The following is an 18,135-nucleotide window of genomic DNA, read 5'->3' as shown; positions in this document are numbered from 1 at the left end:
CCCTAACCCTAACCCTAACCCTAACCCTAACCCTAACCCTAACCCTAACCCTAACCCTAACCCTAACCCTAACCCTAACCCTAACCCTAACCCTAACCCTAACCCTAACCCTAACCCAGATTTCTATTAGTATTTAGATTAATATTCTAAATGATATTCTTATTGGTATTTGGATATTTAGATTTTTTTTTAAATTAGTATTTTGATTAGTATTCGTATTAATATTCTTATTAATATTTAGATTAATAATAAATTAATATTAGATAGTATTCTTATTAGTATTTTAGTATTATCGACATTATAATCATATGATTCAGTTACCCCACATCACTTTTTGGTGATCACCACCACTCTCATCACCTATATATTAAAACCTTTTTAGAATTAATACAAATCGATCAATTTAAAAGATAATTAAAATCTATTTTCAGAATTTGATAAATTCATTAAAATAAATTCTAGCTTTCTATAAAATATTTATCAATTTTCTATTATATATTGAATTTGAAGTGATAACCAAATTCCCTTATTTCGTAAATCACCACTATCCTGTTTTCGAAAATTACCATAACTTCCATTCAACCTCTCCAACTCTAAGCTTTAGGGTTAACTATACAAATCAATCAATATAAAGAATATCGAAAAAGTAAAATCAAATATAAATAATTCAATTGAATCTTTATTAAACACTTTTTTCAGATTTTTGAAAAGCCCAAAATTAGAGTATGAAGGAATAATAACCAAATAATAACTTTTTAGAAGAGTCACCATCCCCCTTAGAATAATAGTCACCACCAATACTGACCACCAAAAAAATCCTTAGAATAATAATTAGGGTTAATTATACAAATCAATTAATATAAAGAATATTGAAAAAGTAAGATCAGATATAAATAATTCAATTGAATTTCTATCGAATCTTTTTTTCAGATTTTCGAAAAGTCCAAAATTGGAGTGTGAAGAAGTAATAACCAAATAGTGACTTTTTAGAAGGGTTACCACCCCCTTTAAGGTAATAATCACCACTAATACTAACCACTAAAAAAATCCTTAGAACCTTAACAGGCAACCTTATTATAATATATATATATTATATCAGAATTTGAAAGTTCATATTATTCAAATTTAAAACCACTCAAAAAACCCCTTTAAGATCAGGATTCTGAAACATAGTTTTTTTCAATTTTATTATTATTATTCTGATTTTTATTCTTATTTATATTCTTATTCATATTATTAGAATTGATTATATAATTCAATTACCCCATACCTCTTTTTGGCTCCCTGCTCCTACAAATTCAACCTTTTATAAAACTAGTATAGATTAATCAATTTAAGAGATAATTTAAATCTGCTTTCAGAAATAAATAAATAAGTAAAAATAAGCCCTAATTTATTATAAAATAAATATAAATTTCCTATTCTAAATTGGATTTAGGGTGATGACCAAATTGATTCCTTTTGGTGATCATCACTACCCCTGCTTTCAAAGATTACTATAGCTTAGGGTTCGACCTCATCAAATTTAGAATTATTTCAATTCAATACTAAATTATCAATTAAGGAGATATCGAAAAAGTAATTTTATATATAAGAAATTCAATTAAATCTCTATCGATTCCTATTTTCAGATTTTTAAAAAGCCTAAAATTGAAGCCAGAAGAGGTAGTGACCAATTGGAGAGTTTTTGGAAGGGTCACCACCCCCCTTAGGGTAGTGGTCACCACCAGTGCTGACCACCAAAAAAATCCTTAGAATAATAGTTAGGGACCATGTATTGGAGGCTATGGATGAGCTCAGAGCTTTAATGCTGGGGCCTCTGGGATTTTTACACCAAGAAGTTATCCAAACGGTATGTGCGTTCTCTACCGGTACCGGTCGCTGTTAGTCTAATCACTTCTTGATCAGTTTACAAGCCATTGCACGATTCCAAGTCGCCACCAAACTACCTATCGAGGAGGAACAAATATACGAAGAGTTGGTTAAGACTTGTAGAATTCCCGAGAAAGATCTACGTCGTGTCCTTCGTTATGCAATGACTAGTCGTATCTTTTGCGAACCACGGCCATCCGTTGTAGCTCATACATCACTTTCTCAATTTATTGCCGAGAAGCCAAACGTAGAGGCATGAATAAGCCAAGCTTGTTCAAAAATGTGGCCAGCAGTCTCGCGTGTGGTAGACGCCATGGAAAAATGGCCTGGAACAGAAGAGCCAACCCACACGGGTTTCAATCTAGCAAAAAACACTTCAGATCCCTTCTATGTAGAGATTCAAAAGAGCCCAAGGAGAGCGCGCGAATTCGCAGATGGTATGGGCTTCTTTCACGCCAGTCCCAGCCTAGAAACATCCTTTGTGGTGGAGGGGAATCACTGGGCTTCACTCGGTACAGCGAAAATGGTGGATCTTGGTGGATCTTGGTGGATCCCATGGACTAGTCTACCACGTGGCCGGAGATCGATGGGTTGAAAGAATTCAAAGGCAAGGTAGAATATCTCCAGATTACCATATATGTCACAAGACTCATAATTGCAACTTATAGATACCTCCAATTGGCCAGAAGACTATCAGAAAAACCAATGGGCCAAGGACAAAATCGCCGTATTAGGATCAGGTGCTAGTAGCTTCCAAACTGTGACAGCACTACAGGCAAGCAACTGTTTTTATCGCTTCTCGGATACAGAATATTAATTTTATTATAGCCATATGCAAGAAGTCTCGGTTGTTTCATCCTTACAGGAGCGTGTTTCGCCGCGATCGTGGATAATTTTGGCATGTATCATGAATGTAAGATATACATTGGCTGGAACAGACTGTTATACATTACTCACACACTCCAGACTCAGAAAAAGATAGGAAGAGATTTAGAGAAGATCCTGAAGCACTTGTTGCCCATGCCAAATCCCTTGAAAAAGAGATGGCATAGGCCGTGGATATGATGACCATCAATTCCAAGTCGCAATTGGAGGGCAGAAAGATCTTTGGGGGTCGTATGCGCGAACATATTAAAGATGGGCGTTCATATAAAGGTGAGTCATCCCGCGGATAGTATTGTGCAGTATGTGATTTGAAATCAAACTGAAATGATATGGAAGGTTTCTTGCCACCATGGGGAGTCGGCTGTCGACGTATTACACCTTGAGATCCATATATGAAGGCGATTCAAGAGGATAATGTAAACGTCCACTTTACTGCTGCCAAAGCTCTCACGGATAATTGTGTCGTTGGCGAGGATGGGGTGGAACGAGAGGTTGACACTGTTGTTTGTGCCACTGGTAAGTGTTGCTGGTTCCAAAACCAATAATTCACGATTCCTGATGAATTTCAGGATTTGATACAAGTTATCGACCACGCTTTCCAATTGTTGGAAAAGGTGGAATCAATATGCAGGATCAATGGAACGATGAGCCTGACGCTTACTACGGTATTACAGTCCCAAACGTGGGTCATCATATCATCCTGGATCACTTACATCTGGGAATTCTTCTAAAATTCATTAAGAGCCCAATTTCTATCTCTTTATGGGCCCCGCGTGGCCTGTTCACAATGGCTCTGTAATGGGACCCCCCGTCCAAGTTGGGAATTACATCGTGCAATGCATCCACAAAATGCAACGTGAGCAAATCAAATCCCTCACACCACGCGAGGATGATACCGCTGCTTTCAACGAGCATTGTCAAAAGTGGCTAGAAAGAACTATTTGAACAGACAATTGTCCTAGTTGGTTCAAGAACAAGAGAACAAGTCGTCTAAATTCTCTATGGTGTGGCAGCGTCTTGCACTGTACTGAAGCTATTATCGCCCCAAAATTCGAAGACTACCATATTGAGTACAAATATGATAATCCGTTTACATACTTGGGAAGTGGATTTACTATGGCGGAAAAGACGAAAGGTATAAATCCGACGCTGTTTTTGGAGGAGAGTGAGTTGGATCCACTATGAGTTTCCGCTATGAAGAACTCCGGAAAGGAGAATGAAAGTGAAGTTAAGTAGGTATGCTGCGCTTCTTGTGATTTTCCGAGATAGGGATTCAAAGAATAACTTTTATAACAGGCAATTGAATCTCCCCTGGATCCACAACTGGTATATCTTGGAATGGGTTCTATGGGACAAGTAAGTCCAGATACATTTGAATCCTTTTCTTCCGATGATGATTGCAGATCACTTGACTTATAAGAACAAACCTTCACAGGCAATGGCCAAGTATCTCGTCAAAAATGGAAATCTGAGCAGACCGATTATTCTCTAGAACCGAACGGAGTCAAAAGCGCGTTCTCATAGCATTAATATCGGTCATTCAACCGTAGCTTCCAGCATTCAAGATGCTGTTACGAAATCTGATATCATTTGGTCCTGTTTTTCAGGTCAAAAGGCTGTTCTTGAATGTTTTAACGTTGTCCTCAAATCCAATATCCATTTAAAAGGGAAGCTTTTCCATGAATGCTCGACTATTACTCCTAAGGCTACAAACGAACTCGCGGAGCAAACCATTGATGCTCGAGCAGACTTTGTCGCTATGCCTGGTACGTAACTTGAATTTTGGAATATTTTCATAATAAAATATTTTCCTAATAAAATATCTTCTTAATAAAATAATTTGTCCCTAATCAAATATTTTTCTATTAAAATATTTTCCTTCAATAAAACAATCTATATTAAAATATCTAATTCTTCTAGTTTTAAATTTTATTTCTTTATATCTCAATTATAGTTTTCTCAAATGATATATTAATTTTTCTTTATTAAAACTTCTCTTTATTTAATAAAATAATCTCTCTATATAAATACTCTTTGTAATTCCTTTATGATTATAATCTTAAATAAAAAGCTTAAAGAAAATAATATAGATTTAGAATAACTGTTTAATAACTCTATTTAATATATTTATAAGACTATAAGAGAAGCAAGAATGTATTATTAATAAAGGTTAAATCATTTTAGGATTTTTAATAAAAGTAGATAATCTTATTTTGTATTCTTTTATAAAGTATTATAGAAACAGTTGTTAAGATTATTATGTTATATAATTCTATTAAAAGACTGGATGTTGTATTAAATATAGTAAAAGGGAGATGTAGTATATAGATCCCCTTAATAATCTTTAGTATATTATTTTGATGATGTTCACGATACTTACTTGCGATCGCTTTTTTCTTTCCCGAAGAGCCTGCGAGCCTGCTTGCACTTGTATACAAGCGAATACGCGTGTTTAGAGTATCGCTCCACAGCCTTCGAAACTTTGAGTATCGACTAACGTGAACAAGGGTAGGGAATACGCGTATTGAATTCCGGTATGTATATCATGAAGCGACAGGGGTTATTTACTAAGAGAATCTAGAATATATATATGGGTTTTTGATGTATTTAGGAAGCCCTATTGATAAAATATACCTATAGGAGTTCAGTCCCCTTGCCGATAAGGTGATAGAATGAAACAAAAATAGACTAATGATTTCATACATTAGCTCTTTAGTATAACTATAACGAGATGACTTACAGCGTATCATTATACATACGTTTTAACATACATATAGAATGAAAGATATGATTTTTTCCTATTTGATATCTATCTCCCTCTCTTCGCCATCTCCATTGTTAACATACTATTTTTAAAAACTACATCAAATCTACTTCATTTTGTTTAATCGAGATTCACAGACCAACCTTCCTTACAATCAAGAGGATTTAGCTCTCCGACATTTTAGATTCTCGCCCAGTATGGGGAAGCTTCTTCCAATTCATGGTGACTACTATCTGTGGCTATATGTACCAAACATCGCAGCCGCTTCCATCTTCGCCCTCCTCTTCGCCGTGATGATGATCCTCCTTAGCTGGCGGATGTACAAGACACGCAGCTGGTTCTGTGGCTACTTCATTGCCGGATGCCTAAGTAAGAACAGATGCACCCTGCTTTCTCTATAATATACTTATCTTTGAAAAGTGGAATTCGTTGGCTACTGTGCTCGCGCAGCAGCTGCCAACCATACCGATAGGATTGGTCCCTACGTCATTCAGAATATGTTCATTCTTGTGGCACCAACACTTTTCGCTGCGACCACTTATATGTGTTTGGGACGACTTATTCGCCTTGTCGGTGGGGAGGAGTACTCGATTGTCAACCCTCGCAAAATGACTGCAGTTTTTGTCACCGGTGACTTGATCTCTTTCATGCTTCAAGGGGGCTCGGCATATCCCTCTATCCTGTCTCAAACCTATCCTTTGTGGGCGAAAATCACTAAAGCAATGATTATTGGTGGTCTTGCAATACAGGTTGTTTGTTTCAGCCTATTTGCCCTTTCAGCCATCATCTTCCACAAAAGAATACGTCGATATCCTACGGCAAGGTCATGCGCAAACGATGTGAACTGGTTGCAGAGTCTTTATATGCTATATTGCCTCAGTCTACTCATCTTCATACGATCAGTCTTCCGCCTTGTGGAGTACTCTCTTGGTAAAACCGCTCTTTCTTCAGAGTGGACGTTATATATCTTTGATACTGTGCCAATGTTTCTTGTTACAGTCTTCTTCTTCTTCAGATACCCAGGCAATTTAGCATCAAAAGCTAAGGACTGGGAGGGTTTGGAGCTGCAGGTTGGTGGCGAGCCGCTTGTTGCTGGATCGAAATAAAGCTGGAATAGAGCACTTCTTTTGTAGCTTAGTATTTTTTTGAAAACATCAATCAAGAAAATAATATCATTCTGAATTATATGTTTCTGTATCAATTTGCAACAATTGGCCATATGTGGCGCCGTAAATGGATCTTACCGGAATTATATCAGGGAATCAAACAAGCCAGTAAGAAGATACAGATCTATATATTATCTCAAGTGAAAGTCAATCCGTCACATCTTTTACAAGTTGGAGGTGTAATGATGTATTAAATCAAGGGGAATCTCATGATTTCATATTTACATCTTGTTATCATCTCATTTCAAATTCCATACCACAATGATATCAGTGAAATTCTTTTCACTCATTTCGAGATCTCAAAGTAATGGCTCAACCTCAAAGACATATAATTTTATATCGGTAGAACCGGACTTATTTATCGGAAACCCCATCATCACTTCTATGACTCTTTCGGCCTCTCAGCCCAATATACAATCATCGGTCAAGTTACTTATCGTCAAAGCGCGAGTTACTGAGGCCGATTTGAATCATTTGGCCAAAACCCCAAAAATAGATTTTCGCTTAAGCTAAAAATGTATTTAGAATTTAGTAGTGTGCTTTTATACAGAAACAAGTATTCAATTCAGTACACAACCTTAAAGGAATTTATAAAATGAAAACAAAAGAAGTAGAATTATTAATTAGAATTCAAGGAATCGATTGATGTGTTTCTTTCTGAATTATTTCAAAAATTGAATTTTATATTCAATTTAAAAGTATTCGAATAAATTTGAATAATAATCAATTTTCAGAATCCAATTTTTTATTCTTCAAATATTATTATATTGAATATAAATTTCAGTTTTTGAGATAATTCAAAAAAAAATATACTGATCGATTCCTTAAATTCTAATTAATAAAAAGATCTCTTTCCTTTTTATTTTATCGATTTCTTTAAGGTTGTGTACTAATTTAAAAGATTCTATTTAATAATGATAATATTATTCAAGGATTGATTAGTTATCAAGCCTAATATATAAGATATTAATATAAAATATAATAAAAGTAATTAGAATTGAATATAAATTTCAGTTTCTAAAATAATTGAAAAAGAAATACATTAATCGATTCCTTAAATTCTAATTAATAATCAAATCTATTTTATTTCTATTTTATAAATTTCTTTAAAATTGTATACCAAATTTAAGAAATTCTATATTATTGAAAAGATTAATTGAAGCTTGATTAGTCATACAGCTTAAGCAAAATAAGCTTATGCTTAAACTTGAGATAAGAAGCTCTTACTAAGCTTATCTCGCTTATTCTAAAATAGTCTATACATTACAAAGAAAACTATTTGAAAATAGTTATACATCAGATTTTAAATATTAGTACACTTCTTATAGAAAATTTCGAAATAGATTCTAAAAATATACGAATAAAGCTAACCCTAAGGGCTATTTAATAGTATAATTCATTTTACAAAAAATCTTTAATAAGATTGAATTTATTTGTTTTTATAAGATTTCTATAAATACACTATATAGATTCTAAAATTTCTTTTTTCATTAAGCTAAAATCTATTTTTGGGGTTTTGGCCAAATGATTCAAATCGGCCTCAGTAGAGTACTACTTAGTAAAAATACAATAACAATAACATCTTGCGCTTCAAGCTTGTATTATTAATTAAACCTCGCTGTATTAAAGGAAACTTCTAAATTAGTATCCTTTTCATTTGAACGAAATTATATTCAAGTTTTATAGTCGCACGATTAATGCCTGTTATTATCATTGTTATCATGTATACAAGTAGCAACTCCTATATTAAACGCTAAGAGCAATTCCAGAATCCTTGAAATATCCTTTTTATGGGTTCGTGAGTACGCGTATTCTCGTATTTATGTATTCTGACTCGTTATTAGCACAGACCTTTCGTACTATCATGCACTACTTTATTCCTGCCTTACTTACGTTAGTAGAATAGATGTTTTGAATATTTTAACAAAGAACTTCAAATATCGACTCCACACTAATGGTCTCAAAGATATATAATGTAAGTGTCGCCTTCACAACGAAAGTGACTCTCCATCTCATCACTTTTGTTCTGGATCACTTGGAAACCACTTCTCATTCCTTTCTACTGTCAACATGTCAGCATCTCTCTGTATTCCTGCAACCTTCACGCCATCAGTTTCCGGTTTAGAAATTCTTAATCTCTCTGCCAATCTGATAACTGGTTATAACTCTACATCTACATCTACATATAACTATAACCACCCAACAATCAAAGTCTCAAACGCTACATTCTGTAATGTCACCACCACCTATACGCACCCTGGATAAAATGACAGCGTGATTGTTGAAACGTGGCTTCCATCGAACGAAACATACAATGGTCGCCTACAAGCAACTGTCGGTGGCGGATGGGTCGCTGGGAGATTTGTTCTCTCATACCAAACAATGGCTGGTGCAATTGGGGAAGGTTACGCCACTGTGACTACCGACGCTGGTCTAGGATCCGCATCGGACCCGACGAACTGGGGACTTGTAAGCCCTGGTAATTCCAACCTTTATTTACTCCAAGATCTAGGCTCTGTTTCCTTGTATGATGAAGCGGTTATTGCCAAGAGTCTGATCCAGAGTTTTTATGGTAGCGGTCCAGCATATTCTTACTTCAGCGGTTGCTCTCAGGGCGATCGCCAAGGTCTCATGTTAGCTCAGCGATATCCTGATGTCTACGATGGCATTGTTGCCTCTGCCCCGGCAATTAATTGGGCAGAATTTATTCCAGCTCTTTGGTATCCACAACTTATCATGAATCTTATGGGAAAGTTTCCATACGGTTGTGAGCTCGATGCGCTAGAAGCGGCCGCAATTTCTACTTGCGATGGGCTTGATGGAGTGGTTGATGGTCTGATATCTGACATGGATGCATGTTTCTACGATCCATTTACTGCTGTGGGTACGGTGATCCAGAACTGCTCACAGACCAATACAAGCATCACAATTAGCGAGACGGCTGCTCTCATTGCCAACATCTCATGGACCGGCGCGAGAACTGTTGACGGGTCTTTCACTTGGTATGGAAAAAGCTATGGAGCTGATCTGACTGGGCATTTGACCGCTCAACGAGATGCAGCGACGGTCTGTTCTAGCAGTGGCACTTGCAGAACCGATATTTCTGATGCAAATCCTAGCCTTGCTGCTGATTGGATCAAGTGCTTTGTAAAAGGAAACGCAGATTTCAATTTGGAAAATATGACTCACGAAGAATTTGACAGCATCTTCCATACCTCAGTTCAACGATTCGATGATATTATTGGTGCCACTGATCCCGACTTGACTGAGTTCAAAGCCGGTGGTGGTAAGATGCTTGCATATCATGGTTTAGTAAGTAGTCAATCTATTCTGATTTCACAGCTCAAGTACTAATATCTGCAGGCGGACCAAATCATTCCTCCAAAAGGCACAGAAAATTACTACAACGCCGTCACAGATGTTATTCCAGATATTCATGATTTATACCGTTTTTACAAGGTCCCGGGCTTGTAGCATTGTTCGGGTGGAAATGGTGGTCAGCCTACTTCTATCTTTGACGCCATGGTAGCCTGGATCGAGAATGGAACTGTTCCAGAAACACTACCAATCAGCTTCGAAAACCAGAATGGTACCACAGTTAACAGAAAGCTTTGCTTGTATCCGTTGCAGGCTAAGTATAATGGATCAGGAGACCCAAATTCTGCGGACAGCTTCGTATGCGCCTAGTGAGGACGGGATACAAGCATTGAAACCTCTATAGGTGTTTAAGACATGGCTTTCGCCAAGCTTAGACGTCTTCAAACAGACCTTTTATGTTGTCCTTTTTCTCTGTATATATATATAGGTGGTCTTTGTACAAAGATAATTCCGCAGGCATTTCTTGATAATTAATTTATTTGAATCATATCTTCGCATTCGAAGCTGGATGATATTATTGATTATGGAGATTGAGTAATTACTGTATATTTGGAACAATTTGTAATGTATAGGAAATAGACTGAAAAGAAGGTGTGGATTAAGAAAGCGAGTAGTATTTGATATATACTTCTCAGCTAAATAGTTGGTTTTAGAACCAGAACCCCGGCCTTCCTTCCAGCATTAACACAAAGGTCATTGGTGGTATAATAAAGTTTCTGCTAACTTTCGTATCTATAGTCCGACTTTGAAGTTGCTTTAGTTTCTTTTCTTTCTGATGTTTCGAGAAATGTATTTCTCGCTATATCGTCTTGAAACCTCCTCACTGTATACTCTTTTTAGTTCTGATAAGTAAAAAGAGAAGGAAACAACATATATTATTGGCTTTATTCTATTCTACTAGCTTCTATAATATTGTTGGAGTAGTATAAATAATATTGTTTTATTAATCAAAACGGTACATATTGAATATATTATAAAACTCCAAATTTTATTTTCTAACTCTAAGCCTATATTCAGACTTCCAACTTGTTTATACTTAATGTTAAAGAGCTCTCATAATCTTCGACTATTACTCGTAGCCCTGTAGTAGCAAAGTTAATACCTATATACAAATAAAATATTAGTATAAATCCTTGTATAAATATTTGATATATATATTATACAATTCAAGCTTTTTTTATCCCTAATGAAATATATATTTCATTAACTACAAATCTTTTCAGTTCAAAATGAGAATTGTTTATTATTAATATTTTCAAAAAATTAAAAGAAAATAAAGGCTCTTAGAAAAAATGAATAAAAGAGAAGTAAGTATAGAAGCTAGGAGGAGGAGGGAAATGAGCAGGGGAATTAGAAGGGGAAGGGGAGTGAGCAGAAAAGCAAGTGTAGAAATTAAAAGGTGGGAAAAGATATTAGCCGAAAGTTTAAAGAAAAGGGATCCACTTCTTACCACTCACCTTCAAATTATTCTTTAATCAAAAACTTTATTATTATACTATAAGTACAAAATATATTATTTAAATAGAAATATTAGTTAACTTAAATGTATATAGTTATAATTAATAATCGATTATTAATCGAATTCAATACAAATAAACTTTTTTATTTATAATATTATAGGTATTGATATAGGATCGATATCAGGCTAACTATTAGTCCGAAAGTGAAGAGTTTTTACATATATATTATATAGCTTCGAAAAAGAGGTTTTGAAGGAATTAATAAAAAGTCTTATTATTAGACCTACACCTATATATTATATTAATCATTACTTTACATTAATTCTAATATATAAATAATCTTAAACCAAAATTTTCGAAAATCAAGAAATTTCGAAAAATCAATAAATTTCGAAAAAAAATTTAAATCCCTTTAAAATAAAATTTTCTAATTATATACATATAAAAAAATTAATTACATTAATACTATATAACCCATTTTTCAATATAATATTAATTATTGAAATTTTTAATACAATTAACAAAATAATTTATTCGTTAACCACAGATTCTACTACCACAGGGTAGTTGTATAATAATCAAACATATTTTCAACCGAAAGAGGACAATCAGATGATATTACCTACTATCCCTTGGGTCGCTCCACTATCCGACTTTCGCTCCTCCCACAGCCGTGCTAATATTTCTTTGCCACCTGTGTCCCCGAGTCGCACCGCATCCCACATAATATATCCCCAATGGCGGATCCCGTCTTCCAGATAGCCTCTATATCTATTGCTATATGTTCCCCGCCATAATATTGTCCAGGCCAGCTGCGGACATAGCTCCTTATCTCCTTCGAAGGGAAGCGGGTCGCGCCGAAGCTCTTTTTGGTCCCGATGTGAAGGATGCTTCCGGCGCCGCTCCTGTTTTATCCACTCATCAAGAACATCAGTGCCTTCAATCTCCAGAAACTTGCCGAGTGGCAAGCATATGTGCTCTTGCATCGCCAACACGCGTTGCTCATGGTCTCGGGTTATCAACATACGATGCAATATCTTGAGGCCAAGAGAGATGGTACCCAATAGATAAGCATCTTCATATAAACCGAATGTCCCAGTGGGAGTTGGCGGCCTCCCTTAATCATCAAACTTAGGGTTATTGGCATCCAGATCCCAAAGAATTTCCTTGAATAATTGTGTAAACATCTCCTTGCTGAAGGTGTAAAGACAGAGTATTTCCTCGATCTCCCAAGGCTCAAACAAACAGAGAAATGTCGTCAGGATATCAACAGATTTGAATTTCAATCCTCGGAAGCACCACCGCGAGCTATCTGCGATTTTGCCAAAGAGATTGCAGCAGAGCTGGAAGCGATACCGGACGCGCTGGAGCCGCATTTCCTCCGTCTTGCTGAGCGGCGTGATGCTTCGCGCACCTTTGGTCTCATTAGCGAGGTTGATTAGCGCCCAGTCAGTATATTGCCGTGCGAGTGGCTTGATAATATTAGAGTGGAATGCAGCAATCTGTGAAATGTCGGAAAGTCAGTAGTTGTCTGAATGAGGGTATCTCAGGACACCGAGAATACACAAGCCGTCACGTGAAAGTAACGGTCAAATGGCGGAAAGTTACTTACCTCCACAATCTCGCTCCCAATGAGGCCTTCATCGAGGATTGAATACTCGGCTGAAGAGCGTCGATCCTACCAGAATAGAAGGAAGTGAATCACTGTATCATGTGTTCGCGCGTCAGGAAATTCAATTAAGCCAGTGCGATAAACTGCGCAAGCGTCAATGACGATGCTGCTGCTGTGCAACGATTTCTCTAGGTCTTCAAGTTGTAGTGTAGAGAGAAGATTACGCCGGACTTCACTTAGAAGCCTTCCTAGATGCGCATTGATCTAACATCGCTGACTGATCCTGGTTCTGGTAGCACTGATGATAGTAATGGTGATGACAATGAGCTTGTAGGCGCTGTCGTTGTATTCTTGGGAAGCATGATATCGCTAGCCGTCAATGCTTTTGATGCTTCCGCTGCTGATTTGAGCATCCTTAGTGGAAATTTGCGTAACCGATATATAGTATACATCGTATAGGGATCGTATAAGCTAGCTTACATAATATAAACCTTCCCATCATCTGTATACTGTATATAATCCCTACACGACATATATGCAGTATAAACTTTTTCATATAAAAATAAAATATAATATAACGCAAACTAGAAATAACTTCAAGCTTAAAGAATCTTCAATATCAGTTTGATTAGTAATCAAATTGACATTAATAGGAATTTTATCTTTATTTTTATTCAAAATTATATATACTACTACTACACTACAAAAAGTATTAATTTGAATATAATAGCTTAATAATTTAAAAATATATTGAATATTGATTGAAAATTTGATTAATAAGTTATATAAAAAGCATATAAAAAGCTTATATTATAAAAACCAACCATATTACAGTACTAGAGTACAGCTGTTTGCCGAATACCAAAATAACACCAAGACAGATAGTAGAGTGAATACTACAGCCCCCTCTAGCGTGGTTTTACTAGCTTTCTAGTATCTTGAATAGCTTCAATCTTTTATAAGAAATACAATCAAGCTTTTTATTCTTTTTAATATATATTTAATCTCTTTTCTGGTAATCTATACAGAAATAAAATAAATATGGTTTCCAATTTCCTTTTAATTCCTTTTAAGTTATAAGGTATTAGTTTTGAAAAATACTCTTTAAATATTACGAATTGCTTTATTCTTTTTAATACAATATATTACAGTTTTCTGTAATATTTTTATTGATAGTTTATAGGCTGCAATACCTTTCGAAATCCCTCTTCCTTTCGATCTTTCGATTTCTCCATTCTCAATCTCCGAATAGCATTACTTTTCGAAACCTCTCAAACCTCTTTCGAATTACCTTTTTAAAGACCTTATTCGAATCACTTTTCAAACCTTTATTCAAATCTTTATTCAAACCCTTTTCGAATTCTCCTTCCTCCTTTCAATAATACGATATTCGACCTTTCAATTATACTACAAGTCAATCTACAATCACTCTCTACGATATCATTTTAAGTTTATGTTTTTGAGGACATTATTAGAGCTATAAAGTTTTAGAACACTATGTAGTGACTTAATGTCAGTTGGGGATCCTATTATATAGTATAGAATATCCAGGTCATTTTAATGTTTCCTTTATTAAGTTACCTTTTCTACACCTACTCTTTTTCTTCGATTAGTACGTCACACATAGTTCAGTTTCGATAGGGATATCACAACAATACAACAGGAAAGACAATTCAGATCTTAATATGCTAGGAGATTGGAAAGTGGATGATGTATTACGGTTTTTAGCTTGAAAGCTAGTTCCATTTTCGAGGCAATTAGCCTTAAATTTCAAGGGATAACTGGATTTTCTATACGGGGCGTACAATTCTTTTTTAGGATGGATTAGATAGCAGAGTGAATACTATAGCCCCCTCTAACATGGTTTTACTAGCTTTCTAGCACCTTGAATAGCTTTAATCTTTCATAGGAAATACAATCAAGCTTTTCACCCCCTTCAATACGTATTTAGCCTCTTTTCTAAGACTCATATAAATTACCTATACATTTTTTAATAATCATATAGATTTTATTTAATAAATTTCATATAATCATATTCATTTTCAATTGAAATTTGATAAAAATTAGATGGTTTTTTTTTTAAGATTTTCATTTATTATAAAATCTATATAGAAAGTTAGTATAATTTGAAAATATTGAGATTTATTAGTAAAATAAACGAAAATCAAGAACTTTTCTTTTGATTTATATTCAATCTTATAAATGATAATATTCCTATATTTCAAAATCAAAAGAATTACAAATTCTGAGTATTTCATTATATAATAAAACTATATTTAAAATCCTGATTAATTTTAATGATTTATTTTTATTTATATAAATAGGATAAAATGATGATTTTTAGTGTAGTTTTTGAAATCGATAAATAGCTATACGCGGTTACTGCATATAGAGAATTCTCTATATAATATATATATTATATACTAATTATATATAACTCTATTAAGAATGAGTTTGGATGTAGACGTATCGGCTTGCGGTGAAAGAGCCGGGGTTTTAATTTGTTTTATTTTAGATATTCTACGTTACTTTTCCTTTCAAACATGGGCCCTATATAAGCGAATTAAAATCAAGAAAAAACTTTATATAAGTTTTGATAGGAAGGTAAGAAGTCATTGAGTGGTAATTGGTGAATGTAGGTGTTGGATAGACTTAGAAAGGTATAAATAGGATTAAAATGATATAGTTTTATGTTGTCTGCCCTCTTCCCCTGTAGTGGCAGAATCCGTGGTTGACGAATAAATTATTTCGTTAATTGTATTAAAAGTTTCAATAGTTAATATTATATTGAAAAAATAAATTATACATTATTAATGTGATTGATTTTTATATATATATGATTAGAAAATTTTACTTTCAGAGGACTTAGAGAAATTTTCGAAAGTTTTAACCTAAGGCTATTTACAAGTAAAAAAGTTTATTTATCAAGCTTGTATTGAATTCGATTGATAATCGATTATTAATTATAATTAAATATATTAGAATTAGTTAATTTTTTAATTTAACTAAAATATTCTGTATTGTATAGTATAGTAGTAAAGCTTTTGCTTAAAGAATAAATTGAAAGTGAGTAGCAAGATATAGAACCCCCTCCTCTTTAAACTTTTGACTAATATTATTTCCTATCTTTTAGTTTCCCTACTTGCTTTTTTCTTCCTTTAATTTTTATATTCGCTTCCTATCCCCTTCTAACTCCCCCACTTATTTCCCTTCTCCTTCTAGCTTTTATATTTACTTTTTTTTTATTTACTTTTTCTAAAAACCTTTATTTTCTTTCAATTTTTGAAAATATTAATAATAGACAATTCTCATTTTGAATTAAAAAGATTTATAATTAATAAAATACATATTTCATTAGAAACAAAAAAAGTGTGAATTATATAATATATATATTAAATATTTATATAAGGATTTATACTAACATTTTTTTTGTATATAAATATTAACTTTATCACTACAGGGTTCGTATGAGGAGGGCATTACTACGCTATATACATGTTCTACCCTACATACACACTTCGTGCGGCGGTGAGGGGTTAGTATATGATTTATTTACGTATTCCAACAGTAGGCGTAACAATCTTTATACGATAGTCTTTACGTAATAAGTAAGTAAGAGTTCTGTTTATTAATATATTTTTCAATTTTCAATAATAAATAATATAGTATTGAATAAATATTAAATTTAATATAAAGTGATTGAAAAATGAGGAGGGTGTCATGAGCAGGGGCCAGAACTCTTACAACTGCGTATAATACTGTATTCTTTTTGAAAATTCGTCCTGCGCTAGCAAGGATCATTACTTTAAGAGCCAGTTGGTTTCCTTTAAATGGATTAAAGCGCTTCAAAATACAATGATCCAATAGCAATCCAATATATTTTATAAATAATTCGTTGAATGAATGAATCAATCGCCTCTAATGCTTTCTCTAATTCTAACTCATGACGAGTTTAAGATATTAATCCTTATTATTACAGAACGAATCTTCCAAAAGAATACGATACAAGGAGTAAAAGCAATATAAACTCAAAGTAACATCGGCCGATGCGCTTACATCAATTGCACGCTCTAATTGGGTACTTTTTAGTATAATGTCGTATATTTAAGCGAACTCATCTACCTTTTCGGCTCAACGAGCCTACGAACTTCAGGCTTTGAAATCCTGAGTCGATCTGGAGCCTATTCGAGTAAAGCGGAGATCAAATTTTATAGGTCCCGATCAAATCCGACTTCTTATAGAGCGTTATAGCATATGTACCCTGAAATAGTCGATAATTTCTTTCAAAGTAAGCGCGATCTCCGTACAGACAGACTATCACGTACAGATTTTCCAAACTCCCATTTTAGTTCTTTCTCATCATCATTCTATTCTTCGAATATATGCATTTATTCCATTCCTTTTTTGTTTTGCATTTTGACTAGGCGGCGACCGTGAGGTCAAGTTTTGTAAATAACTGGGACATTGATAATCAGAACTTACAAAAGTACATACCGAACTATTAACCTGCCAAATGGAGCAGAACAATGCGTTCAAAGCACGACCAATATCACGAGTACGATGAGGAACGAAAGAGACATATGAAGGAGTTCAGGGAACACTACAAAAGTTATTACAGAGACGATCCTACTACCGAAAACTCTAAAAAGCTCCAAAGGCTAGCTATCAAATGGACCAACGATGCATTAACGTATGCTACTCAAATGCTCTCATGCAACTAGCAATTAATTACATGTAAAATATGCTGATAAATTTTCTTCTCTAGTGTGGCAGAGGCACGATTGCAATTCTTAACAGAAAATCCATCCGCATATAAAGATCATACATCGGTGAAAGGACATCTTGATCAAATACAAAATGCGATTCTTAGTGCTACAACTGCCCTGGAACGTCAAAGGCGAACTAAGGCTTCTATTGGAAGTATAAGTATGATAATTCTCGCGTCCTAAAACTGTGTAAGTATCGTTAACCAATTCAAATATAGAAGGATAAGGAGCA

The 18,135-nt window shown here is 34.4% G+C and overlaps 6 protein-coding genes across 6 annotated transcripts; all 6 read left to right on the top strand.

Annotated features, from left to right (window-relative positions):
- Positions 1–2,152: 2,152 nt before the first annotated feature.
- Positions 2,153–2,924, top strand: EAE98_010832 (uncharacterized protein; the record flags this gene model as incomplete). The annotated part of the gene is made up of 4 exons (XM_038958454.1): positions 2,153–2,309; positions 2,541–2,647; positions 2,701–2,785; positions 2,839–2,924. 4 exons carry the CDS (start codon positions 2,153–2,155, stop codon positions 2,922–2,924), a joined length of 435 nt encoding a protein of 144 aa, XP_038805279.1.
- A 225-nt stretch (positions 2,925–3,149) lies between these two features.
- On the top strand, positions 3,150–3,556 carry EAE98_010831 (uncharacterized protein; the record flags this gene model as incomplete). The annotated part of the gene is made up of 2 exons (XM_038958453.1): positions 3,150–3,273; positions 3,327–3,556. The coding sequence occupies 2 exons, from the start codon at positions 3,150–3,152 to the stop codon at positions 3,554–3,556; spliced, it is 354 nt and encodes a 117-aa protein (XP_038805278.1).
- A 2,162-nt stretch (positions 3,557–5,718) lies between these two features.
- Positions 5,719–6,627, top strand: EAE98_010830 (uncharacterized protein; the record flags this gene model as incomplete). Its single annotated transcript, XM_038958452.1, has 2 exons — positions 5,719–5,890; positions 5,942–6,627. The coding sequence occupies 2 exons, from the start codon at positions 5,719–5,721 to the stop codon at positions 6,625–6,627; spliced, it is 858 nt and encodes a 285-aa protein (XP_038805277.1).
- Positions 6,628–9,069: 2,442 nt separating this feature from the next.
- EAE98_010829 (uncharacterized protein) lies at positions 9,070–10,374 on the top strand (the record flags this gene model as incomplete). Its single annotated transcript, XM_038958451.1, has 3 exons — positions 9,070–9,999; positions 10,051–10,107; positions 10,162–10,374. The coding sequence occupies 3 exons, from the start codon at positions 9,070–9,072 to the stop codon at positions 10,372–10,374; spliced, it is 1,200 nt and encodes a 399-aa protein (XP_038805276.1).
- A 1,932-nt stretch (positions 10,375–12,306) lies between these two features.
- Positions 12,307–12,967, top strand: EAE98_010828 (uncharacterized protein; the record flags this gene model as incomplete). Its single annotated transcript, XM_038958450.1, has 2 exons — positions 12,307–12,532; positions 12,738–12,967. The coding sequence occupies 2 exons, from the start codon at positions 12,307–12,309 to the stop codon at positions 12,965–12,967; spliced, it is 456 nt and encodes a 151-aa protein (XP_038805275.1).
- A 4,696-nt stretch (positions 12,968–17,663) lies between these two features.
- On the top strand, positions 17,664–18,129 carry EAE98_010827 (uncharacterized protein; the record flags this gene model as incomplete). Its single annotated transcript, XM_038958449.1, has 3 exons — positions 17,664–17,827; positions 17,903–18,063; positions 18,125–18,129. 3 exons carry the CDS (start codon positions 17,664–17,666, stop codon positions 18,127–18,129), a joined length of 330 nt encoding a protein of 109 aa, XP_038805274.1.
- Positions 18,130–18,135: the final 6 nt, after the last annotated feature.

This window comes from Botrytis deweyae (assembly GCF_014898535.1).
Source record: "Botrytis deweyae strain B1 chromosome Unknown BDEW_040, whole genome shotgun sequence".
Classification (NCBI taxonomy): domain Eukaryota; kingdom Fungi; phylum Ascomycota; class Leotiomycetes; order Helotiales; family Sclerotiniaceae; genus Botrytis; species Botrytis deweyae.
This window is presented reverse-complemented; position numbering and strand designations above follow the sequence as displayed.